The sequence below is a fragment of the Sesamum indicum genome, linkage group LG6 (assembly GCF_000512975.1).
Source record: "Sesamum indicum cultivar Zhongzhi No. 13 linkage group LG6, S_indicum_v1.0, whole genome shotgun sequence".
In the NCBI taxonomy this organism is placed as follows: domain Eukaryota; kingdom Viridiplantae; phylum Streptophyta; class Magnoliopsida; order Lamiales; family Pedaliaceae; genus Sesamum; species Sesamum indicum.
Genome location: NC_026150.1, coordinates 6,899,584 through 6,925,844, shown reverse-complemented (window position 1 = coordinate 6,925,844; position 26,261 = coordinate 6,899,584). Strand labels below are relative to the sequence as shown.

Below are 26,261 nucleotides of genomic sequence, written 5' to 3'. Positions count from 1 at the left end.
TGACGGTCGTTCCCCATCATTTGCAAGGCAACCCGGTTGCCCAGTGACCGTTATCACCCAAATGGGCGGTGAAGGGAGGGAAGGGGAGGGGGGAGGGAAGGGGGGGTTGGAGGCAAAAAGGGTGGGGGAGGGGGAGGGGGCAGGAAGATGGGGATGGGGATGGGGGTGGGGGTTGTATTTTAGTCATTGTTTTTTAAAAATAGGCTCAAATTGACCAGGGGGCGGTGTGATTATTTATTCATAACATAGGAGTAAGTTTTTATATTAAAAATTTCATAGGAGAATTTTTGATATTTTGATATATCATAGGGGGTCAATAAACTTCTATCTTTTTTTAGTGAGTTCGGAATCGATGAACATGTCGGAGAACCCAACCAAGTCCTAATTTAGCTTTATCATAGTTAATTACGAATGTGTATTGACAGACTGTGAACATGTAAGAAAATAAAAAAAAAATGTAAGTCACAAATTTACTAAGTCATCGATCAATTGTTTATACTACGATACCTATAAAGTATTATAAAATTATTATTTGTCATATTTATTTTTATTTCCCCCCATTAGAAAAAAATATTTTATTAAGTTGGAAGTTTTTATTTTTTTATTTTTTAGGTTAAATTATATAAAATCTTCTTATATTTTAAAAATTCAGCTAAATAAAAATCTTCCTGCATTTAAGAAATAGGCAAAAACCCCTATCTGTTTTCTCAAATATAGCTCATGTGCACCTCTCCATTAAAATACACCTACAACCGTTAAATTTTTTACAAACTTACCATTATTGCCTTATTTATTATATATTACTTCATATTTTAATGATTGTTTGATTTTTTTTAGTGCCTAAAAAAACCGTAGTATCTAATCACTTCATCCCAACGATTAGATATTAAATTTATGAAAAATTAAGGGCCTATATTTAATAAATTTTAAATATATATTCTATATATTTATAAAAAGATAAAGTTATTATTTTTAAAATATAAAGTTAATAAAATTAACCTTGTATCCCCTCCTCGCCGCCCATCCCAATCTCCCCCCCTCTTGATTTTAATTTAATTTTTTTAATTTAAACTTCAAATTTAAATAATTTTTTATGCGTGCGATATCAGCATGGATCCAACAGATTTAGACTTCAAGTGATGGGCCTAGATCAAGCAACAGACTTCATAAAAAAAATTTTCAAAACAAAATGTTAACACTCGGATGCTCAAGTTTGTATTGAATTTAGAAAATAATGAATTTAAATAATAAAGTGTTTGAGAGTATGCAGCGTAATAATGAAAAATAGAAGTAAAAATTGCGGTAATGGTGCAGAATGGATGCGACTGAGGGATAGCTAAAGTTCAGCCGCTGAAGGTATCCCCCCACCTGGAGATAGAACCTCTATTTATAGAGGAGTGTCCCTCTTCATAAAAGAACTGAACGTGCTCTATAATTCTGGGATAAATTGATAGAGTTGGTTGAGATAAACCTTGATTAGTTCCTATCTTTTAGCAATCTACGGTTAGGATCGTTACTTCAGATGAGGAAGAGAATCCTGGGTTGAGGAGTAAATTCCTAGTTTGCAAGGAGTCTAGCTGACTCAAGAGTCCGAGCTCTTGAGGGAACCTCCCCTGACACACGCCATCTATGCTAGATAGATAGTACACGCGGTGGGTTCAAGTATGTGCCATGTGTGCTCTGAAGAGGGATGCATACATGGGTGATGGGTCTGTTATCAAGTATTTGGGCCATAATATTGGGCTATGCTAAGCAGGTCTCCTCCACCTGAGCTGCTGTATTTATGAAAGGGGGTCTTGGGTTTTATCACTTGTTCTCGGGCCGCACCCATCAACTAGTCCCCCTAGTTTAAGGAGGAGGGGCGCCCCCAACTCCTTCTTTGAGTAGGAGTCCTTGTCTTCTTTGATTGGAAGGGGGGATCCTGCTGCAAAGTGAGAAGGGATGCCTTGAAATGACTTCCTCTTTTATTTTCTCTTTTCCGCCTGCGAGTGTCTTCTTTGAGACCCGTGCTTGAGTACTACACCCTTAACTCCTTCACCACTTCTTTAAGCGGGTATTGTTGCCTTTCTTCTACTTCCTTCCTTTTCTTGAAGCATCAAGGGTTTCACCTCCAGAAATCAGTATCTTGCTCTTTTCTCCTTTGAAATTTTTGGGTGCTTTCCGTTCAAAAGCATGTCCTCCTCCGACGAGTCAGTTCGTTTTGGTGGTGAAACTTTTGCAGACTATTATCCCATAGAAGCCACCTCGGGAGAGATAAACAGTCTTCCACTCGGCTTTCCTCGTGGCTAAAGGAGGAGTCTCCGTCAAGTGGCTGTGGCAGCCTGTCGTCTCATAGATGAGGAAGATATGGATTATGAGTTAGCGGGGAAAGAAGGAGAAGGTTCTTCCCTTGGGGAGGAAGAGAGGGATATCTCCCCTTCGGCTCTGGAGTGGGGATCTTTTATCCTCACAACCTCAATGATAGAACCAACTGATACGGGAGTATCATGTTCCTCCTGCCTTCATCATCTACACTCCCTCTCCTAAGAGCCGTCCTCATCCTCCTCTTCCCAACTGTTTATGCTTTTTCTCGACACAATTAAGATCAGGTTTACGCTTCGCTATTCCTTCTTTCTACTTTGATGTCGCCCGTTTTTTTCGTGTTTCTTTGAATCAGTTGGTTTCCAACTCTTTCAAGCTTTTGGCCAGGTTTTTTATAAATTTATTTGCATTCATCAATTTTCTGTTACTGCTAGCATGTTTGCATAGTGCTACCATTTGAAAAAGGCGGAAAGAGGTTTTTCTTGTGTTTATTCCTCGTTCTAGTATTTCTTTCTTACCTGCTCCAAATCCCAGAAAAACTTAGAAGAGAAGTTTTTTCTTAGTTTTGCTCTCTAGCCCATGGTCATTCCTCGATCGCTGGATTCAGGAGGCTCTCCCCCTCCCCGCTTCAGGATAGGGAGAGAACCATTGCTTTGACTTCTTTGTTGGATATTTTAAATGAAAGCCCCTATGATTTTTGGTCCCTCATTGATGAAAGACTCGTGGACCATTTTGTCTTAAGTCCACGGGTGGAGCCCTTGGGGGACTCCTTGTGTATTTTTATTTTTCCTCATGTTTGTTGTTTTGCTTTATTTGTCTCAGGTTGTAATTCTGGTATTCTTCTCGAATCAGATAACATCATGTTTAGCAAGTTGATGTAGGATCATACTTCGAGGGCCTGAGCTAGAGGGACCCCTTCTTCTAGCGAGTCCAAACGAAAGCACACTACTTCTCCTACACTCGGTGTCACCTGAGGGGGTTCCTCCAAGAGAGCAAAGTTGTGTCCCTTTGGGGCTTCTCCTACTAGTTCTACAAAGTCGCCTTCAGGGTCTCCTCATCCGCCTACTCTTAAGGATGAAAGGGGCGTGTCTCTCGCTCCTGTTCTACTTGCCTGCATACTTGTCAGTCTTTGGACCAAGAGAGAAGAAGCAATACACTGTTGGTGTCTGAGCTTATGAGAGGAGTGCTATCTACAGGGGATAAGCATTTGTTGTCCTCCTTGTCAAAAGAGGAACTGGAAGGGATATCTCCTCCTATTTCTTCTTGTTAGGCTGTCTTCGTCTGTGAAGAGCTCTTCTCTCGTCCCCCACCTCTCAGAATGATGTACAAAGGCGGAAACTAGAGGAAAAGGTGGAACGCTTGGGGGCAGAGAACACCAAGCTTAGAGAGGACAAGAAGGAAGCAGTCACCCGTTATTAGCAATTGGAGAAGGACCTAAATAAGCTATAAAAAGAGGCACAAATCTATGAGGATGCCCTTAAGAAAGTTGTGTAGAAGGCCTCCCTCGAGTTTCCAGATATTGCTAACGGCCAACATTATTTGGAGGGCTATTGGGCCAGCCGCCTCGAGCAATTTAAGAAGTTTGAAGGATATCAAAGAGAAGTGGCTGGGATAGCTGACCTTATTTTGAATATGGCTTTGTGGCATGCAACGAGCTATTTAAAGCACACGAGTATCCTCCAGCTGGGGAAGAGCCTTCATTCTTTCACCTCGCGGCTGACATGGAAAATGCTCCAAATCCCTTCACCGATACTCCCACTCCTGTGGGTAGAGACCCCCCCTCGAATCATGTTTGCCTTCTTTCGCTTTTCCTAGTATTACCTCTCAGTTTTTGTTTATCCTGAGAAAGTACTTTTATTGAGTAAGACTTACACAACATATTGGGGGAGGTTGAAGTCGAAGTAAGGGGTCCCCTCCCTGAAGCAGCAATTGACTCTATAACGCGGGACATCTTAGGAGATAGAGCCTAGAAGCTAAAGGAAGGGGACTCCCCCGGGATATTGGCACCGGACCACTTGAAGCCTCCACTACTTGTACCCCTCTGACCGAAGAAGAGAAGAAAGAAGACTCCGCCTGTGGGGCAAAAAAAGAAAAGATGTGATTGGACCCCCCCCCCCCTTTAGAAGACATATTTTAATTTTCTTGCTTTGCTCTTTCCCCCTTGAGATAGGGGGATGAAATAATTTTATGAATGCTTTTTTTTTTCGGGCTCGACCACGCTTTTAGGCCCAATTTTTTTTGACGTGCTTGAATAGAATGACCTTTCGATTTTCTGCATTTGAGGATGTCTACTTTATATTCTGTCTAGATATGTCCTTGCTTGAGAATAATATGGAACTTAGGACGCTCTTTGAGGGAGAGGTAATATTCCAGAGTTTTTCCTGCATTTTCTTGAAACCAGGATTAAAAATTTTGATCACATGATAAATAGATGAGAGATGCATGAAAAATAAGAGCTATGTGGACTTATTTTTGCTGTCGGATGCCTGCTTATTCATTGTGAGGGTTTACTCCTAGGTATTGTTCAGTGCCTCGCCTTATCCTGTACATAAAATAGAAAATCATACCTTTAGTTAGGGGGATACCCTAATTGCAGTAGGATTAGCAGTTGACTACTAATGCCTGTTAATAAAGACGTCCTCTTGAGAGACTCTATTTAATTAAAAAAAGTATAATACAAAATTAAATTACGTATCTCTTCAATTATAATTACTAATAATTTGTCGCACACCTTTTGTATTTGCAAAATTGTATAATGTTATTTAAAATAAATTTTTTATTATTTATCCCTGTTAAAACTGTCTCTTGATTTTTGGAAAAAGTCGAGAGACCCCCCCATAATAATAGGAATAATCAAAAACTTCCTGTGAAAATTAAAGTATGAATTATCCCCATGTGATATAAAATAAAGCATATACTTGATTAAGGTTCAGTTCAATATGGATTAGAAATTTTTTGAGCGGGAGCTAATCAAGAGAAAGTTGTTAATAGATATATCTTTTATAACTATTTATTATTAAATATTCATTGATTGATATTCACAACGAGAACATATTTATAATTATATCAAATTTAAAAAAAAATAATTGTAATTTGCTGCGCGAATTTCCTCTACTTTCTTTTAAATACTCTGTTCTTCCTTAATTTCTTTCTACTTTTCACCCCTTTCTCCCAGAAATTCAAAGCAACAAAGCAAAGAAACTGTGCTGAATAGGTTTCACTCAGAGTTCGTTGTTCTTCACAGAAGCACATCCTTCTATATTTGGATGTTTTGGCTTCTCACAAACCCAAAACCCACTTCCAGGATGAAGTGTATGATTGCCAGAGACTTCATCAGCGATCGCTTATGGTTATGGCGTATCAAACCACAATCTCTTCAGAAATTCCCACCTGTTTCTCCTTTCTCATAATCACAGCAGATAAAAAACCGCAGAGAGTCGGAATATTAGCCTCGCCGTCACGCAAATCAAGTTCATATCCAAGGACTTCTTCTCTGCACTTCTCCAATCCAACTATTAATCCAGGTATGCATAAAACAAAACCAAAATCCCGAGAACCCTCTCTCCTTTTTGTTGCTCTCCGCCTCTCCTTTTCGAAATTAGAAACCCAATATGAGTATGCGACTGAATTCAATCTTGAGTAGCTTAGCGAGAAGTATCCCACATCGTAAATGCTAACCTTGTGGTGCTTTCTTATTAATTCATGGCCTGCTTGTATTGCTCGCTGAGCTCGGTAACGCGGGTTTGTAACCCAAGTGGGGGCATCAAGGTGACTGGATGTTGGGTCGATTCAGCTGGCTGGATTCCAGCGGCATAATTCTGGCCCGCCCTCTCCAAGTGGAGAGTTGGGCCATGGTGCTTGGGCGTAGGCCTGGGCTTCATGGCCCTTAGAGTGGAGGGCACCGCGTCAGGCTGGTTTCACAGAGCAGCGATCACCTCTCGCTCTCTATAGTGGAAGGATAACGAGTCGGCGCTGCTTGGATCCAATAGAGTCAGTTGGGTTGGCCCTAATTGGACAGTCATTTTTTTCCCAATTTTTTCCTCATCATGTTAGTTACTAAAAATATTTAAGCATTTTAGCTTCAATATTTGGTTCTCCTCATGTAGTGTCCAAGAAGGTAGTTCGCCTTGGGGGACCAACCATGGGATCCACCACCCTAAGAGGTAGCTTGGGCGCGAGAAGAACTGGAGTTGATTCTCCACCAATTGGAGTGAGGGAAGATCCTGCAACGGACCTATAGAGGTTGGTTGTTGCAAGAGGTTTCCACGGCCTTTTGATATATTCTGCGGCATGAGATAAGAGATCATTGTTTGAACTAGGCTTTATGGCCAGGGACTGGAAGAAGACCCCATCCAAGAGTCATTGGGAGAAAGCGCTGGCATTCACTTCTTGCATGGCAGAGGGCACCTCCAATGTCACAGCATTGAACCTCTGTAATTACTCCTTCAATAGCTTGTTGTCTTTTTTTCGTACCGCGAAAAGGCTGAGTCCCGTCTTTTAGAGCTTACGACTGTTGACAAACTGGGGCAAAAAGAGGGATTAAAATTTTTTAAAACTTTCTATCGCTCCCACAGGTAATTGATTGAACCGCTATTGTACGACCCTAGCGAAGGTGGTAATAAAGACGCGGTATTTAATTCCATATGTGTATCTGTGCAAAAGAGTTGCATTCTCAAAGCGTGAGAGATGCTCTTGAAGATCAGTTGTCCTGTCATATTCAGTGATAGAAGGAGTTTTTCAAATCAATAATAGTTGAAACAAATTTGGATAATAATATGTTTGGCTTAATTCAGATCATTTATGGTTCTAGATTTGTAGGTAATCACACTGAATTAAGACATGCTTGATTTCTTCGGATTGTAATTATTGAAAATGATGAGTTGCAAATTAGCAAGGGTGAGTCACAAAGCAGCATCATCATCACATCATATTCATTCAATCCAAAAGTACCCACATAAGAAAGCATTTGATGTGACATTTCGCCTTATTTTGGGATCATTTCTGTTTGTGCATCCCAACTTGCTAAAAGCAGCCAACTTGATGGAATTTTCTAGTTTATTTTGTTTAACGTTTTTTCCCGCTTGGATGCTCTGAGTTATATTTAGTCATGAGATTTATCTTTTTGAGTTCAGGGAGATGAACTTTATGTATAGTATGATTCATTGTTGTTTCTATATGATCCATTAGCTAGCCCACTGTTTTGCAATTCTCATTTCAGAGTCTAATCAATCCGGGTGTTGTAGTGTGCACTTTAGTTCCTAGCCATTGATGAATGCATCCGCTTTGAAATTGTTATGGTATTACCTTTGGTGCAGCTAACAAGTGAGGGTTGTAAATGTTAATTTATGTTGTACTTTTTTTTAGTGAAATTGTTGGATCATTGTATTGAAATTTTAATTAGTAATTAAGTAATTGTTAAGTCAAAAGTGTAGTTAGAAGTAGAACAAAGGGGCAACATGATTAAGGTGGCAATCAATTACTCAATTCTTTGTGAACTGACAAGTGACAGCTACTTGAGATTGTATATTTATTTATTTATTTATTTATATTGAATTTCATGATTATGTTGTTATCTCAATAAATTAAAAAATGGATCGATTTAATCAATATTAATATAACTAAAAATAATAAATTAAAGGAATAATTACACCTCCCTCTCCTAAAATTTGGTGTAATTATATGTAGCTACTTCCATTTATAATTTGGTACATTTACAGAATTTCTTTTCAGTGTCAAAATAGCAAAAAGTGAATCCTCTCGTCCTAATTTTGGAATCTGAGGTAAGTTAGCATACAACTTACTGACCTCATGGGCTGCTCTGATTTCTCTATGATTTTTCTTCGCACTTCTGTTTTTGATTTTTATTGCTGCTATGAATTTGTATTAGAGTGCTCCTTAGGCTACATTCTCTGACCTGCAAAAATAAATGTAAAAGTCAGCTCTGAACAAAAATCACATTAGAACTTTTGGAGCAGTTGTCTTCACAGATGAAAAAACAGAAAGTAATTTGTCAAGAATATGGCAAAACAGGCCATTTAAAGAATACATGTTTTGAGATATATGGCTTCCCCAATTGGTATAAGGCTTTAATGGAAAAGAAGAAAGGATCAACAAATAATGGTTAAGCTTACAACACTAATTTGAGTGATAGACAAACACTCAGTATTGGTGGAAATGGTAGGCATCAAGCTGCAGCAGCTAAAGACTCAAGAATTTTGGTAGACAAAAGGGACGCATGGACAAACGAAATCTATTTTGTGAGCATTGTAATAGATCTGGACACAACAAAAAAACCTGGCAGCAAATTTAGTTAATTTTGACTAATATGGGACTTTTTATTATATAGAAACAAATCTCGAGAGTAGTAGATGTAATTTCTCAAATCACAGGGGATTTACGTGTAATTACATTAAATCATAAAAAGTTTACATATAATTATATCAAACTTTATGAGAAGGGAGTATAATATGTCATGTCCTCCATCTTAGAACCGATGCGTGTAAATTTCTCTGGAACCCCGGCTACAAGTTGACAATCATTAGCTCTTTGACTGACTGAACCTTGGGGGATTCCCCCTCATTTTCTTTGTCTTCTGTAGCGTCCTTCTCTCGCTTGCTTGGGGGCACCTCCTTGATTGAGAATGAGCATTAAGCCACAAACAGAGAAAGAAAGAGAGAACAACATGCATACAAGTACTGCACGTGACTGAGATTGCCAATGGATGCTGGAATTGGACCCGTCAAATAATTTACGCCTAAATTCCTGCAAATAAAAAAAGATAAGAGGAAAGATAGTTACTTTTATAGTATACAGTACACACCTTTCTCATTAACAATATGATATGCCTGAACAAAAACTGATGTGCAGTTGAGTATTTGGAAATTTCATTCCACGAGGAAGTTATGGATTATGCAGACGAAGTAGACGAGGATATGTTTTTTGCTGGTAGAATATTGGAAGATTCTGAGTTCGATGAGGATGAGGATGAGGATGAGGATGACAATTTGGTCAGTTCAATGTACACATCATAGTCATTAATATAATTATTAAGGTTTAACTCTACCGCATTATGTTTTCTTGTTGGTTTTCGTTATTGGTGATGTAAATCAACTGAAATGTGGTTAGGACGATAAGTTTGTGGATGCTCATGCACACCACTTAAATTGATGAATTTTTGAGAAGTAAATCTTAAAATTAGGGTGTTGGCAATTGCTTTATTTGAAGACACAAACTGGTTATCTATGGCCTTCAGCAACTTATGGCATTATCATGCTAGTTAACTGCCCTTGAATACTAGCTGAGATTTTTAGTCTTTATGAACATCACACTGAGGCCATTAGATTGCTCCCACTTTACAAAAAGACCAACCTCATCTGGTTGGCTAGTTTCAATAATGAGAGTCGGTTCACTTTTCTTATAGCATAATTAATATTCATCCAGCCTAAATGAAGAAGAATTCTCTCCTTCACAATTTATAATTGTCATATCTTAATTCAAAAATATCACACTTCGTATTAGATAAATCCATAGGTTGAAAGATGCAACACAATATACATGCTCATCTCACAAAATAGATACAACAAATTTAATCATGTCTTACCAATGTAAAATATGTGATAAATAAATCAATAAAAATTACCTGTGTGCTAAATTTTTAACTCAATGGTCCTTATGCCTTTATGATAAAAGTTACGTTCCAATTCGCTATGGATAAATCACGAAATATAACAGAATATTTCATCATGATTGATCACACAAGTCAACAAGATTCCTGTGTAATGATCTTATTGCACCGGATATGACTAATATAATTAATGCCCTTTTATTGTATATGTAATCATGAATCCTCAAAATATAAGCATAAATTAAAAATGATTGTGGCTAGTCTTTAATTAATGAAAATGCAGGTAACAAGACATTAAACTCCATGAATCAATAATTTGATTCAAATACTCATGACAATTATGTGTACAATAAATTCCATAATACATGCATTTTGAAGCACGATATATATATATATATATATGACTGACTTGAATGTTAAAATTTATACATAGAACTTTCAATTCCCAAGAAACCAACATCATGCTCAAATCAAGGCAAAGATAAAAACATGCTCTCATACCAAATATAAGGATACTAAATAGACTGTAGGAAATAAGATGGTCGAATCATAAATCCATCTAAATACCAACACAATCCAACATAATTATTGTCAAAATTTATATCTAATATATATGTATTAATCACATCATATATATGTTAGATTATTGAGTGTGAAAGCAAAATACTTAAGGATTCTTACCTCCAACTGTTGATTCAAATGCAAGTCTTTAAAGAAAATCGAAAGACTGCAGAAAAGTTGATGTTGGATTCTTCTTAAATCTGGTGCAATCAAATCAATGATGTGTCTTCTTACTATTAATGAATATCAGGGGACTCAAGCCTTTAAATCAAATTTTTAAAGAAAAACTCCAACAAAAACCCAATATCTTTCATACATTTTTTTATAAAACATGTCTCGTGTATTTTTATATGACGGTTCCAAAAGTTACTGAAGTTGGATAGTGGACTACATTAGAAAAACCGTCATGCAGAGATAAGCCATGGGCACGACTTAAGTCGTGCACGCTTCTGCAGTGAGGGATAAAAGCACATATATGATAAGCCATGGTGACGACTTATCATATCTACACTGAATAGAAATGGTTATGACATGATGACAAAATAACATGTCAGAACCATTTATCCAACATCCTCTATTAGGTAACAGAATATTACACCGATGCGTACATTACAATACCACACACCCTGAAGGAATATACTTGTACTTTTATAAAGGACATGTGTACAATACTGTACCATCCGCTCACGTGGTGTTACTCTTATTTTACAAAGGGTAAGCGGATTTGTGTAATTAAAATTAATATAAAACAATAATAAAATGAAATAAGTATAATGAATTAATTGGTTAAAAATTATTATTATATTAAAAACAATTTTCTGAATTATATATACATATATAATTTTAGACTAGGTAAATTACAATGTGCTCTCATTGGTTTTTCATAATTACAAGTAACCTCTCGTTGTTTGAAAAATTACAAATACCCCCTAGAATTAAATGTTCGTCTACTAAATACACTCTTACAATGTGCTGTTATGAAGGAGTATTTGTTAGACGATTATTAATTGTACAAAGTATATATAATTATGATAAATTTCATGTGAGCTCTTTTGTAATATTTTCTAAATTTTAACATAAAAAAATTTACTGTTAAAGAGAAATTCTAGCATGAATTACAGTTGTTTAGGTCTGAATTAATTACATCTACATTTTTTATGTAATTGATTCGATTTAATCAAATTTGATGGATAAAAGTTTTGAGCATTAAAATATATAGGTGAAGTGACTCAAACTTCGATCCAATTCAGTTGGACTTGCCGAAATCCGGGAGTTTTAAGATACGGCCCATTAGTTTCTCAGCCCAACAAATATTATTATCGCTCACACCGCCAAAATTTCTTTCAAGTGCTTTTCCTCCATTTTCTTTTATTAGGGCACTTGCACACAGTAACACACAGCGGTAGTGAGGTGAATCGGTGGTGGCTGACTGCGGCCAAGATGCTAACGAGTGATATACCTCCGAACCAGACCATATACATCAAGAATCTCAACGAGAAAATCAAGAAAGAAGGTTTATTTTCCCTCTTTTTCTTTTTTTTTCGTTTTGAAGCTAAGACTTACGGTTCGTACTCAATGTTATAAATCTTGAAAGAGCTCATGAATTAGCTGCTGCGACGAAATTTTATGGCGCATTTGCTTTTGTTCGAGTTTGAATTTTGGTCATTAGTTGGAGTATTGCATTCTGGCTGGTGTGTATCCTAAAATGTTTTTAGCTTATAGTGGGCAATTTTTGACTGTACGCAAGCGTAGAGATTTTCATGTTGCATAGTAGGAGTCATGAAGGGCTCTAGAAGAACATGTGATGATTGTTATGAATAGAGCAAATCAACACATGCTTCTGAGTTATTGAGATTGGTACGTTTCTATATGTGTTGAGTCGCCGTTTCTGCTTTTGTCAATAATGAAGTTGATTGTTTGGGCATTGTGCGTGTTGTATCATAGAATTGGCCCCTTAGATAGAAATTGGATTTGAATCTGGAACTGGACTTTCTTTAGTGAATTTTATTTGATTATTTCTGAGGTCATAACCAAGTCTCTAGTTCCATGAGTTCAAATCATCAGTAGTCTTGGCGTGTGAGTTTGGCCTTGCACCGATGGAAGGCTAGTTTAGTTTTCCAAGTATGCTGGAAAACTAGTCTTCCTTATGATGAATCTTCTAGCTGATGGAATTCACTAGCTTGATGTATTGTGCTTGCTTTACTATGAAGCTATAGTTTAAGACACTCAAATGATAGCATCCATACAAAAAAAAGTTATAACTTTGAGTTACACATGAAATAAGATGTTTTGTAGGTTGTCTCTTGCTAATGGTGATTTGGATTTAATGTTATCCTGGTGATCATTTTGAATTTGGCTTTTTTTCACTTATAGTTCATGTATCACAATCGTAGAATCTGATGTCTTTTAGGTGGAATCCAATATTTACATACCCATCTTGTTACATAGATGATAACACAAAGGTGGTCATTTAAATTTGTACTAGAGGACTTCTCTTGATATTTGATACTATCATCTCTGAGGCGTCCGTTTCTAGTTGAACGTGATTATAATATCCTCTTCATCTTCTCCCTTCTCCCCTTAATGCCAGAGTTTTCAGATTAAAATCTGTAATCTAAAATCATTCACAGCTTCTCTGCCCACAATCTCTTTGCTTAAATTGCTGCAGAGGGTTCCACCGTTCTGTAATTTCAACATAGTTAGAGGCGACTATATTCTCTTTCATCCTACAACATACTTCACTCACATATATCATAGGCAGGGTTTGTCATGTCCTTTGTCAGCTATTCCACTGTTGTCATGCGTGGCAGGGCAGACAACTCATATATGCATTACCTTACAAGTAATGCTCTTAGACGTTCGTGCCCAATCCTTTTAGATGAAGGAGCGGACCTTGGTTAATTTATTATTGTTAATGCTGTGGTACACGGTCATTGATGTGTGATTAATGTTGCAAGGTCTATTGATGTTGATGCTAATGTTGATGCCTTGCATGTCTTTAATACTTTGGACAGAGTTGAAGAGATCTCTTTATGCCTTGTTCTCACAGTATGGGAGGATTGTGGACATTGTTGCATTGAAAACTGCCAAGCTTCGAGGACAGGCATGGGTTGTGTTCAGTGAAGTGACAGCTGCAAGCAATGCAGTACGACAGATGCAAAATTTCCCATTTTATGACAAACCTATGGTCAGTACAACGAGTATGAGTGAGTTTGTGTTATGTGATATATGTGATGAAACTAGGGCATTTTCATTTCTTTTTTTTCCTCCTGCTTACCCTTGAACCCTTATCAGTTCGGGAATATAATTTTAGTTTTTGGGTCACTAAATGCAACTTTGTTAACTTGGACATGTTGTTCAACACTTCTTTTAGTAAAACTGTTGCATTCTTATGGTGCTAAATTAATTTGCGGCTCATATGTAAAAGCCATTTTTGCCTATTGTTTGGAAAAATTTCAGAGAATTTAATTTATGCATGCCGGGTTTGATTTGTATCTGAAAAGTATTGACAGTATTATCTTGCATGAAGTGTGTTGCTTATGATATCTACCTGAAAAAAATTATTCTTATGTGGTGGTGTTATTTCTTGAAGCTTTCATATTTTTCACATTAAAGAACGGAAGTAAATTGGTATGTCTTGAATAAACATACTACAGTGTGCTACTCATTGAGATCTGTGGCTTTGTATTTTTATGTCTTCCTTTCTATGAGTCCTATGCCACATTTCGTATTGGAGATTCACATTTAGATACCGTTTGTTTGAATTGATGTATGTACACATAAGAACTTGTAATTCGCTATGAATAATGTGTTCTATCCAACTTTGTAACTATTACTTGCATTGCAGAGGATACAATATGCTAAAACAAAGTCAGATTGCATTGCTAAAGCTGAGGGTACCTATGACAAGAAAAAGAAGCAAGAGGAAAAAGGTGAATCTTTTTCTGAAGTTTTCTGCATTTTCTTCCTTTCTTGTTTACCTCTATGTTCTCTTTGCTTAAATATCACTTAAGCTTATTGTATTATGTAGTTGACGCAGAAAATGAATCACTGTATAGCAGTTTGTAGTTTTTAGTGCTCCACGCAGGACAGTGAATACGTATGCTGACATAGAAATCTACATGACTGTATTATGCTGTAATGAGCTATTAGGTGATTTCTTTAGATGAGAGTCATAGGCATTTCTATTTCAAGGACTTCAATGATCACAGGTTGCTTGGATTTGCAGTGACTTTTGTATTTTGTAGATCTTTTCAAAACATGTACAAGAGAAAATTTGCAAAAAAACATGAATGAGAGCCTTTAGGTCAAGGACTCGACTGCCATATGTTGCATGATTTGGGTGTTATTCTGTAGATTTTTGAAAGCATACATGAGGAACAACCACAAATGATATGAATGATGTCTTTGGGCGTTCTTGCTAATTGATAATCTATATGCTTATGAAATTTGATTTGATTTTCTTTAAAGTATTTCTAGAATCTTCCTGAATAATTCTTAGAGTAGTCTATTTATAATCTCAATTTGTTAAAGAGAAATTTCTATGTGGTATGATTGTGATTGTGAAACTGGTTGGCTGATGTGGTTATGCAGCAAATTATAATAAGACTACTTGTTACCTAACAGTAGGAAAAATCTGTTCTTGATTAAAAATTTTGGGTACATCATACATGTAACTCATCTGGAATCTGGATTGCTTGTTTGAAACTATACCTATCGTGTGTTGTGCTTCGGATTTCTCATGTATGGAATGGTATACAAGAATTTCGCTTAGACTCCAGAAGCTTCAGTGAAAGTCTTGCCCAAAGAAGTTGATTTCACTATTGCATACTGACTTATTTGCACGATATTTTCTTGCAACAATTGCTTGATACAGCTGAGAGAAAGAGACGTGGTGAAGAAGGTCAGCAAAATGCCACTGCAAATGGCCCCAGAGCCGATACTAATGGAGGCGCAGCTGTAAGTTTTCTCCGCTTGAATGATATATTTTATGTATAAAATAATATCTATTGTAAGTCATTTGGCGTGTACACAGTGATGTTTGTGTAACTGGGTTGTGTGAACTTCAGTGCATGTCATCTTATGAAAATAACCAACAATTTCAGCTTTCATACATTAGATATATGTGGGGTTTATGGCATGCAGTTTTTCTGAGTGGCTTTGTTATCCCCATTTCAGAATTAAAATTTCTGGGGAATGTTAAACAGTGGCTAATTAAAGGTTGACTAAGTGAAAGTGAGACTTGGACCATGAGTCGTCTTCGTTATCTGAAGTGTGCTATGCCATGTACAATAAATTCCTTTATCTATTATTATTTGCTATATAGGTGTTTCAAGGCCTTGATTGTTGCTTGTGATCTCCTGTATTCATATACAACTGATCTCAGTTATGTGCTGGATATCTGCTTCCTTCAAATTTATTTATCGAGTTCTTCCTGAAGTTTTATTGTGGCACAATATTGTTAAATAGCTATGTTGTGTTTCTGGAAGAACACTGCTCGTATCACGAAACCTCATAGCATGAAGCCATAGTTTGAAAGGCTTTTACATCCCTCCTTTCTGCACACAAATGCTTCAATTACTGAATCACAATGTCCAACCACAACCTTTATAATACCCGTTTTTAGGAAAAGCTTCTACCCTAACAGTGAGCACTTCACCTGTGGGCTAAGCTGCTGCTTTCAACTTTTGTTACTAAATCTACATGCCCACTACTTAATAGTGATGCACATCACCTGTGGACTACCTTTTGATCTCAATCCTGCGGCCCTGCTTTCAACTTTTGTTACTAAAACTACACGCCCACATGAACACATGCTTATTCTGGCCAATATTAACAGCTCCCCATAGCAGTAATTCAGTCTGATCCTTCAGTTGTCTAATATCCCTATTTTCTATTTGGCTTTCCTATTTCGATTTAGAGCATTTTTTGTTCTCTGTAAAGAAAATGAGTATGTTCTGTTACATTTCAGGCTGCCTCGCGGAAGCCAGGCCCTCAAGAAGCAGCTGCTGAGCCTAACAACATACTCTTCATACAAAATCTTCCGTACGAAACAAACAGTATGATGCTGGAATTGCTCTTCAAACAGTACCCTGGTTTCCGAGAAGTCCGGATGGTGGAAGCAAAGCCTGGTATTGCCTTTGTAGAATTTGAAGACGACTCGCAGTCTTCCGTTGCCATGCAGGACCTTCAAGGCTTTAAAATCACTTCCCAGAATCCCATGGCCATCACATACGCCAAAAAGTAAGAAATCTTCTGCTTGTTTTTGCTGAGTGCGCTTCCCTTTTACGCTCATCATGTTGAGATAATTGTAAAAGTTTAGGAATTTGGTGTACTGTATCTAAATAGACATCTAAAGTAGCACAGACAAATCAGGTTCATTGTTCTAATAGTAGGCAAATTGTTACGGAACAGTACCGCTTTAATATGTACTCCTACACTCAACTGTTGTTTAGCTGACTTTAGCTGAGGTGAGCTCTCTATGGAGATAATCTTCTTCAATATCACAACTACTGGAAAAATGAAAGGCTATTGTGTGTTGATGTTTAGGTGATCCAAAACCGTTCCGTTGTCGTAAGTTTGTATTTTCTCTATTTCTTCTCCTATAGTAAATTGAAATTATAGATGAGCTCTAGGACATGGCTCGCATCTTAGGTTGTGCGTGCCTGGCAGAAATATGAGTTAAACCATAAGTTTTGTTTGGTTGTGAGAAAAATTCCCACACGCTTTACTGCTCTAGAGAGAGACATATATTTAGGGAGAATAACATATATTTAGGGATGATTATATTTATACCTCCTGAGTTAATGTCTGTTAAAATTCCTTATGCATAATTACAGAAATCACTCCTAATAGTAAAAAAATAGGGTATTTTGTATAATGATGTTGATGTTTTGGGAGACGATACGTCTAATTTTATAAAAGTAGGAATGATAAATGATGTTTGATGTTTTGATGAGTGTATGTATAATATTCACATGATAGAGATGATTTGTTTAAATAGATCATAGGTTAGGGGTTGTAAATGTAGTTGTTCCTTATAATTGTTATTACATTTTCTTCTTCTTTTAAATCAACTATTAGAGACAATTATTTTTTAAGTGCAAGAAAAAAGAAAAATTATGAAAAAGGTGTTACCCTAAAATCTTTAAAATTTTAGGCAGAGCCAGGATTTGTATCTTGAATTTGAAATCTCAGATCTAACAATTTTTTTTTAAAGAATGGCAAACATATTTGCGATTTGAAATCCTAGATTTGACAGAAAATATATTTTTTTTTAAATGAAAAGCATGCATTTGTTTGGACGATGCGATGCATGCATGCTTCTTTGTGTTAGAACCGGAATTTGTAACCCTAGTTCTGAGACGAAAACTCAAAAAAAGAAAAATTAATTTCTTGACATGTACCTTCTACAAATTTGGGTATCAGCAGAAGGATCACAAGCAACTAATGAAAATTGGTGTAAAAAATTATTGTAGAGTTGTAAGAAAAAAGTTTTAGTAGTTGAAAAAAAAATTGTTATTGAGAGTAAAATTATGGCTAATTTTCGTCCATGTGATAGTAGTGTATTATACGGGCAGTCAACTTATCGATTTGAAGATGTGCTAGAAGGTTAGAACAATATTTTTTGTTTTTGGGTTCTTCAACTTGTTTCATGCCACAATCGTGTTCTACAAGTGTTGTAGAATATGGGTTTCTAGACATACTTTGATTGGACGGTGACCATAGCTTATTACATAATCTTGTAAGTCAATTCGTTGACCTCCAAAATATATTATAATATCAATATTGTTTTGTTACGTTATATCTACACAATAAAATAAAATATATATAAAAAATTAAGCTGATAACAATATTTTTACAATGAGATGCATATAGAGAAGAAAAATATAATCAGTAAAAACCACTTACTGTACTAGTTTTGACACAAAAAATTATAGGTCGTACTGAAAAAAATTTCACATTGCAGCAACTGCTAAATTTTTATAAGAATGCAGAATGTTTTCGGAGGAAGAACGAAATTTTTTGTGGACAAAAAAGAAGAATTTCCTGCAGTATTTATAGACATAAAACCGGATTTTGTAATACCAGCTTTGCTAGATTTTTACATGTGAGAAACGGGATTTCAAATCCCATTTATGGGGCAATTTCTTTTCAGATTTGGGATTTTCACCTTTGTGATTTATTTTTTATAAAAAATTGTCAAAGATATGAGATTTCAAATCCCAGATCTTTGGTCATTTATTTATTTATTTTTATATCGTACAGAGCTGGATTTTCAAATTCTAGTTGTGCCTAAAATTTCAACACTTTTCAAAACATACCTCTTTCATAATTTTCTTTTTGAATTTTAAAAGTAATTTTTCCCAAATATTACTATTACACTTTCATCTTGCTGTTAACCAGAAAGGAAAAAAAAATATCATTTCAATCAACATTTATTTCATCTCAGAGATAAAACGATAAGCAATATTTGTAATGATTTTATTTATCACGAAAATGTTTACTGTATTTTTTAATAACCACTAATACATTTGCCTTGTAAAACCAATGGTTAATAGACAACTCTGGACCATTAATATTAGTCAGAAGTTTACACTATTAATCACGATAATTAATCATGTCGAAAAAATATCATACTTATTTTTAGTTTTTTATTAAAAAAAATATTACCATACTTGATACATCAAAATGTTAAAAGCTGGTCAAAATATATAATTTCAAATGAAAGCATACATCCGAAAGAAAACAAAAAAACCTGAGAAATTGCAGTAAAATAAGTTAAATAATCGCATATATAAAATGAACCCTATACCTTCTTTAATTTTAAGATCTCAATTTTGTTTATTGGTTTTATGTTTTATTGTTAATGGTATTGAATTAAATACATTTTTTATTTAAATAAAATTGATAGTGAAATAGAATTTTAAATGATGTCATATTAAATTATTATTAAAAAATATGTTATTAGTTCATCGTCGAGAAGGTTTTGTGTAATTACAAATAAACTCCTTGTGATTTAAAAAAAATACACCTAGGTCATTAAATATTTATTTCGTCCAACAAGTAGATACATATGTTAGTTTGATCAAATTTGTTGAAATCATAAAAAAAGGAATAATTACACTCCCCGCTCCTAAAGTTTGCATAATTACACTTAGACCTTTTATAGTTTGAGAAATTATATCTAACACTTATAAGGTTTATTTCTGTCTAACAAATAAATCCCCCAATTAGTCAAAATTCATTGAATTTGTTAATATTAACATAAAAAAACTAAATTGAAATTTATATTAATTTTAGATTGACTTATTACAAACGTATTGTAGGTCAAATAATTTTTTTCGACTATACTACCCTTGTAATGGTGAAAATACATACATTAACATAAAAGACGTATGAGGGTAATTTAGTCTTAAAAAGGTTTACCTGACCTACAATAAATTAGTAATAAGTCAATTGAGGGTGATATAATTTTCTTTTTCGTATTTTTTTTTTGTTAATATCAACAAATTTGGTGATTTTTTTTACTAAGGGAGGATTTATTTGTTTATCGGAAGCAAATTTCAAGAGTGCTAGATGTAATTTTTCAAATCACAAGAGTATAGGTGTAATTACCTGAAACCTCAGGGGAGGGCAGTGGTAATTATTCCTAATGTGAAGGAAAATCCATATTTATTTCTGATTTATTACAAATTTATTATAGTTCAAATATTTTTTTTTTAACCAAACTATCTTTATAAGGGTGGAGATTTACATCTTCACACACTAATGAATTGGATCTATTCACATGCATTAGTATGAAGAGATATAAGGGTAATTTTATTCTATTATTTTTGCTGAAATTAGGAAATTTCTTCTATTTTTGTTAATGGATTGGATCTATTTATGGATAAAAATAAAGATCAAGTATTATATACAATTTCTCAAACTATAGAAATATATTCGAATGTAGATATAACAAAAAATAATGATTGAAATAAAAATTATAATAAAATATTTTGACAAATAAACATGTCTCCACTTTTACCTTTAAGATGTATTTGGATTGATAAATTTGAATTTTGGGGAAAAATTTGAAGAATTTTTTTTTAAATAACTGGTTTTGAAAGGAATTAAAAAAATATTTATATTTATCAAAATTTAGTTCAAAATTAAAATAAAAGGATCTAAAATTTTTTATATTTAAAATTATCCAAACATATCCAAAAATTTTGTTATGAATAATTAGAAAGTCTTGAATCCAAATGCAGCCTTATTTGATTTACTGAAAATTGGAAATGAAAATGACACGAAAATATTTTTGTATTTAACAGTAGCATCTTCCCCAGCAGAGAACTTCAACTTCCCCTGCAGAGCCCACTGTTTTTTTAGTTAAGCAAGAACAGTTGGAATCCGGAATTCCACCAAAATCAATCACCTCAACTCTAATGCGTCACTTTCCCCTCCAAATTCTTGATCGTCATTGATTCAAAGAAATCCTGAAGAAAGAAACGGCCATGCAAAAAAATCAAGCTCTGATGACCGTCACACCATTCGATTCCCTCGCAGAAGAGATCGTTTTTCAAATCCTCGACTTGCTTGAACCCGGCCCACAAGACAAGAAATCCTTCTCCGTAGTCTGCAAATCGTGCCATTCCATTGAAGCCCGCCACAGGAAAACCCTGAAACCTCTCCACGCCGACTTCATTCCGGGCCCCGTCCAGAGGTACACTCGCGTCCATCACGTTGACTTCACTAACTGTCCAAGAATTGACGATAAAATACTCACAACTGTAGCCAATGCCTATTCGGAGACCTTGAGATCTGTTGATCTTTCGAAATCAAGATTCTTTACGCAAGTGGGTTTATTGAGTTTGGCAGCAAAATGCGCGGGTTTGGTGGAGTTGAATTTGAGTAATGCTACTGAGTTGAAAGACACGGGGGCTGCTGCCATAGCTGAAGCTAAGAACTTGGAGAAATTGTGGATGAGTAGGTGTAAATTGGTGTCGGATATTGGGATTGGGTGTATAGCTGTGGGGTGCAAGAAGCTGAAGCTGATATGCCTGAGATGGTGTGTTAGAGTTACTGATTTAGGTGTGGGTTTGATCGCCAATAAGTGCCGGGAGCTTCGTTCTCTGGATCTCTCTTATTTGCCGGTAATGAGTTCGACTGCTTGATTATGCTTTATTGGTTCTTTTGTTCTTTCTAATTATTAGTTTTTCAAGAATTTGGTTAAATTCATAATTATGAGTTTTTCAAGAATTGGGTTAAATTCTGATTAAGTGAACGACTATTCTGAATTTGACTGTTCTGAGCTTTTGATGGTTATTAGTCCGTGTGGATAAATTTGACTATGAACTTGAGATATTGCAGAACAAGAGAATTTAGGTCTCTACAATTTTACGGAAGCGTGTTTCAGTAATTGTAAGTTATAGAAGAAGAATACATGTATATTGCTTTTGTTTGCCTTGGAGATTCATGGAACAACATCGTTATAAAGGTTTCAAATTCTTCATTTCAATTTTCTCTAAGAAAGACTGAGGCGTAGTGCAGAGTTCAGCTGATTCAGTCAATCAATATGCATTAGCATCATATGGGTCTATTTGAACCATCATTAACAATCTTGCCAAAAGCAATAGAAGTAAGGGAAAAAAATGAAGGAAAAAAGGGAAGGAAAGAATAAAATGTATTGCTATATAAAACTGAAGCCACTTATTAGTGGACTCTTAATTTGAGGAAAGATACTGTTACTATAGATTCTTTTTGTGCAAAAGGGTATTTTAAAATTTATGGTCTTTAGGTTATTATCTCTTTTTGGTGGCGGATGCATATGTAGACATGACGTGGCATTTGCTTTGAACTGTTTCCTGATTTCTTTTCATTTCTAATCTTTTTGGTCACTCCTAAACGATGATGCCTGAGTTTTATTTGAATGATGTACAGATAACTGACGACTGCCTATCGACTATTCTGCAACTGCAAAACCTGAAAGAGTTGGCTCTCGTTGGATGTCATGGTATCGATGATGAGAGCCTTACGAATCTGAAACAAGGTTGTAAGTCCTTGGAGGTACATTCTTGCTTTACTGTGCTTTATTTTGTTATAAATTTTATCATCATTGAAGAGGAATCTGTGTTTGATCCTAACAGTTGAGTTACTTAGGTCGCTTTGACGTACTCTTCTACGATGTGCTTTCCAGGTGCTTGATATTTCCAACTGTGACAATATTACCTATAATGGCTTGGGTTCTCTAACCAACAGCAGTGGATCCCTCCGCCAGCTTAATTTAGCATATTGCTTTTCTGTAAGTGCAAAGTTTTAAATTCAATACTCTTATAGCTGGTAATCTATTTCAGGCCCTTCACTCGTACATAATGGTTCAGGTCACATTTGATCTGGAAAAATGCTTTTACAAATTATCGGCTTTGCAATTTGTTAAGTTGGATGGTTGCCGTGTCTCATGTGCTGCAATGAAAGCCATTGCGGACTGTTGTGAATCTTTAAAAGAGTTGAGCTTATGTAAGTGCAATGGGGTGACAGATGAGGGTCTCTCCTACATTGCACAAAAACAGAGGCAATTAAGGAAGTTGGATATGACATGCTGTCAGGAGATAACTGATGCCGCCATAGCAAGCATAACAACTTCATGTAACTATATCACTTCCTTTAGAATGGAGGCCTGTGTCATGGTCCAAAATGAGGGTTTTGTTTTGATTGGACAGCATTGCCAATCTCTGGAGGACATTGATATCACGGAGAATGTTATCAATGATGAAGGTTTATACTCTTAGCATTAACGATCTATGTGCTGTGGTATTGACGTGATCAAATACTAAATGCTTTATGGTTTAGGATTGGAGGCAATCTCAAGATGTTCCAAACTTTTGAGTTTAAAGATGGGATTGAGTATGTACGGCACGGATCATGGACTATCTCATGTGGGGAGGCGTTGCCAAAATCTTGTTGAGCTTGACTTGTACAGGTGAAAATTTTTAGAATTTCCGCAGCCCTATGCTGTTCATATTGTGAGCTGAGCTCCAATGGAAAACTTAGGAGAAGTTAGTTAGAATGCCTGCCGTTAAAAGTTCATGTCATTTTGCATTACAGAGTGATAGCTAATTGTTCTATGCTTCAACTCTGACATTGAAACAAAATCATCATGGTCGTTGAAATCTGATTTTCTTGTGCTATAATCCTGAAAGAAGCAGCATGTTTGGATAGCATATATCTAAATATATGGGTTTGTTGTTTCCAAATGCAGTTTTTCCACCATGTTTTGTTAACTTCTTTTTGTGATTACTTTAAAAAATGCAAACAGAATATTATTCTAAATGAGAAAAATTTTGAGAAAGCAAAATGCAACGAGTTGCCTCCAAATCATGATGAAATCAACTTTATGAGGTGTCATGCTATTGCATAAAAGAAGATAGATATTATTTTACCCAATCATTAATTATTGCTTTAGTTCGGCATGGAAATCTACTAACCCTTGTCACATTTGAGAGCACATCCTGAGGAACTGAGACTGTGCCATTATATGGGCTGTTGAGATGTTCGTGCTGTAGCTTAGTTGTTCACTACCAGTATACGTGTGGGCCTTTCTTTTTCTCAGGTTGCCCTAATATTTCTTCCAGGAGTTTCACGTTATTCCGTCTCTTATAGGTGCATGTGGATAACTGATGTCGGGATTGCAGCAATCGCTAATGGTTGCCCGTTGTTGGAGAGAATTAACATGGCTTACTGTGATAAGATCACAGATAGTTCTTTAACATCCTTAGCGAAATGTCTGCAATTGGAAGCACTTGAAATTCGAGGTTGTCCTTCTGTCTCTTCAGTGGGATTATCAGCCATTGCTATGGGATGTAAGCATCTTACCATCTTAGATATTAAGAAATGCGATATTAATGATGCTGGATTGATTCATCTTGCACAATACTCTCAATATCTCAAACAGGTAAATCAGCTTTCTCTCTCGCCTCGTGAAACATGAAATTTGAGAACCGTACTTTAATAATGATCTGTATATCTGCAGATAAACATATCGTATTGTCCAGTTACAGACGATGGACTTAAGGCATTGGCTAGCATCAGCTGTCTGCAGAATTTGACTATCTTGCATGTAATTCGATTGACTCCAGATGGCCTTATAGCTGCTCTTTTAGCATGTCAAGGGCTTATGAAATTGAAGCTTCACACTCACTATAAATCATTGATCCCTGAGGCTATCCTGGGTGCCATTGAAGAACGTGGTTGTGCTATTCACTGGAGGAACAAGCCATACTGGGTAAATACAATTCCCTTTCACTTATAAAATTCATTGATATCACCCTCGTGTTATGCCATAATGTTTCTATCTATTTCACGATCAATCACCTTTCGACTTCTTTTAAGTCCCGTTTGGTCTCTTGAGAAAATCAAACACAAGATGCACAAGTTTTAGAAGAGAGAATTCATGTCATTACAATGAACGGCCCTCTGTAAATTATTGTGAGATTATGAATGCTGCTCCTAGCCCGTAGCAGTATGCCAAGGTGTAATGTCAATAAGCATCTATGCTCCAAAAATGCCTGGGGTTGTTCTGGCATTTCAAACAAGTGTCATTAAGCAGTCGGCATCCTTTTAAAGTATATTCTATATGTTCCTTTCAATTAACAAGTCACCCTCTGCAGGCAGTTTCGTCGTTAACTTTTCAATATCAACAAGAACTTCGTGCCAAATTCGTCTAAATTTTTAAGAATCGGTATTGATGCGTTGGTAAAGCTATTTGTAATGATGCTTGCTTCTTGATTTATCATGCATAAGTTTGTCCATTCTGCTGGACATGACACATATTTGATTGAGCTGCAAATCCTCTGTCGAAGATCTGCCTGTTCACCGTCCGCAACATTTCCCTTTGAATCACTACCTGTGCATCCCTTTTAACACTATTGTTTGACCAATCTACCAACAAGGCAACGTATGACAAAGTTGAAAATCAGTCCCATGTTAGAGTTTGGAGTATGAACCAACGTTACACAGTGGTATACGATAGGTGTAATCCAAAAACATTGTTTCCTACACAAAACTTGTGAAATTAGTGAGTGAATAGGGTTGAATTCACGGGATTGGTTTTAAATCTTTTTCTTCGATAAGATGAAAAAAGGGGGGTTTCGTTGATCAAAATAAGAAGATAAAATTGAAGGGAGAACATATATGAGGAGAAGTTAGGAGAACTTTTTGATTAATGATAGGATCCAACTTGATTCTACTGTCGATCATTGATGGAAAAATAATATTAATTCATAATAGATAAATTGGTTTACCTTTTCCGTAGTAAAGGAACAATGTTCGTTAACTAATTCTCTCATTAGTAAACCGTCTTGGAAAGGAACTTTTTTTTAAGGTTTAATTTATGAATAATATACGAACTACCAACGGCATCAAGGGCTCCTTTACTTTTTTTGATGGGATTAAAAAGAGTTAGATAATTTTATGATTAATATTGGGATATTTAATAAAATGTATTTAATAGCTTATCTGCTTTGTATTAATTATTGAATGATTATTTGTGTGATAATTTTATGTTGTAATTATTTTTGTAGTTGTAATAAGAGATAAAATGTGTAATTAATAAAATTGCCCCATAATTGAACAAAACATCAGCGTCATATATTCACATCACAAAATATAAAACATTTTCGCGGTCGTCATCATATTCACATCACAAAATATAAAACATTTTCGCGGTCGTCATCATATTCACATCACAAAATATAAAACATTTTCGCGGTCGTCATCATATTCACATCACAAA

The 26,261-nt window shown here is 35.6% G+C and overlaps 2 protein-coding genes and 1 long non-coding RNA gene across 6 annotated transcripts; all 3 read left to right on the top strand.

Annotated features, from left to right (window-relative positions):
* Positions 5,379-6,822, top strand: LOC110012123. 4 transcript variants are annotated; one of them, XR_002287255.1, is made up of 2 exons: positions 5,379-5,825; positions 6,408-6,822. It is a non-coding gene; the product is annotated as an uncharacterized LOC110012123 (long non-coding RNA). The 4 variants fall into 4 exon arrangements; XR_002287256.1 differs by having other exon boundaries at positions 5,401-6,291; XR_002287253.1 differs by having other exon boundaries at positions 5,401-6,295.
* On the top strand, positions 11,829-16,998 carry LOC105163926 (U2 small nuclear ribonucleoprotein B''). The gene is made up of 5 exons (XM_011082457.2): positions 11,829-11,999; positions 13,501-13,673; positions 14,334-14,418; positions 15,363-15,445; positions 16,458-16,998. The coding sequence occupies exons 1-5, from the start codon at positions 11,927-11,929 to the stop codon at positions 16,731-16,733; spliced, it is 690 nt and encodes a 229-aa protein (XP_011080759.1). The 5' UTR covers positions 11,829-11,926; the 3' UTR covers positions 16,734-16,998.
* LOC105163924 (F-box/LRR-repeat protein 3) lies at positions 20,765-25,232 on the top strand. The gene is made up of 7 exons (XM_011082456.2): positions 20,765-21,624; positions 22,412-22,537; positions 22,668-22,772; positions 22,852-23,245; positions 23,321-23,450; positions 24,131-24,422; positions 24,501-25,232. Exons 1-7 carry the CDS (start codon positions 20,986-20,988, stop codon positions 24,777-24,779), a joined length of 1,965 nt encoding a protein of 654 aa, XP_011080758.1. The 5' UTR covers positions 20,765-20,985; the 3' UTR covers positions 24,780-25,232.

What these genes read in the sequence shown, in the direction of transcription:
- LOC105163926 (XM_011082457.2), top strand. Translation starts at nt 11,927, where the DNA reads ATGCTAACGAGTGATATACCTCCGAACCAGACCATATACATCAAGAAT. An exon ending in CGAGAAAATCAAGAAAGAAG is followed by an intron (nt 12,000 to 13,500) that starts GTTTATTTTCCC and finishes TACTTTGGACAG; the next exon opens with AGTTGAAGAGATCTCTTTAT. An exon ending in ATACTAATGGAGGCGCAGCT is followed by an intron (nt 15,446 to 16,457) that starts GTAAGTTTTCTC and finishes GTTACATTTCAG; the next exon opens with GCTGCCTCGCGGAAGCCAGG.
- LOC105163924 (XM_011082456.2), top strand. Translation starts at nt 20,986, where the DNA reads ATGCAAAAAAATCAAGCTCTGATGACCGTCACACCATTCGATTCCCTC. An exon ending in TGGATCTCTCTTATTTGCCG is followed by an intron (nt 21,625 to 22,411) that starts GTAATGAGTTCG and finishes AATGATGTACAG; the next exon opens with ATAACTGACGACTGCCTATC. An exon ending in ATTTAGCATATTGCTTTTCT is followed by an intron (nt 22,773 to 22,851) that starts GTAAGTGCAAAG and finishes ATAATGGTTCAG; the next exon opens with GTCACATTTGATCTGGAAAA.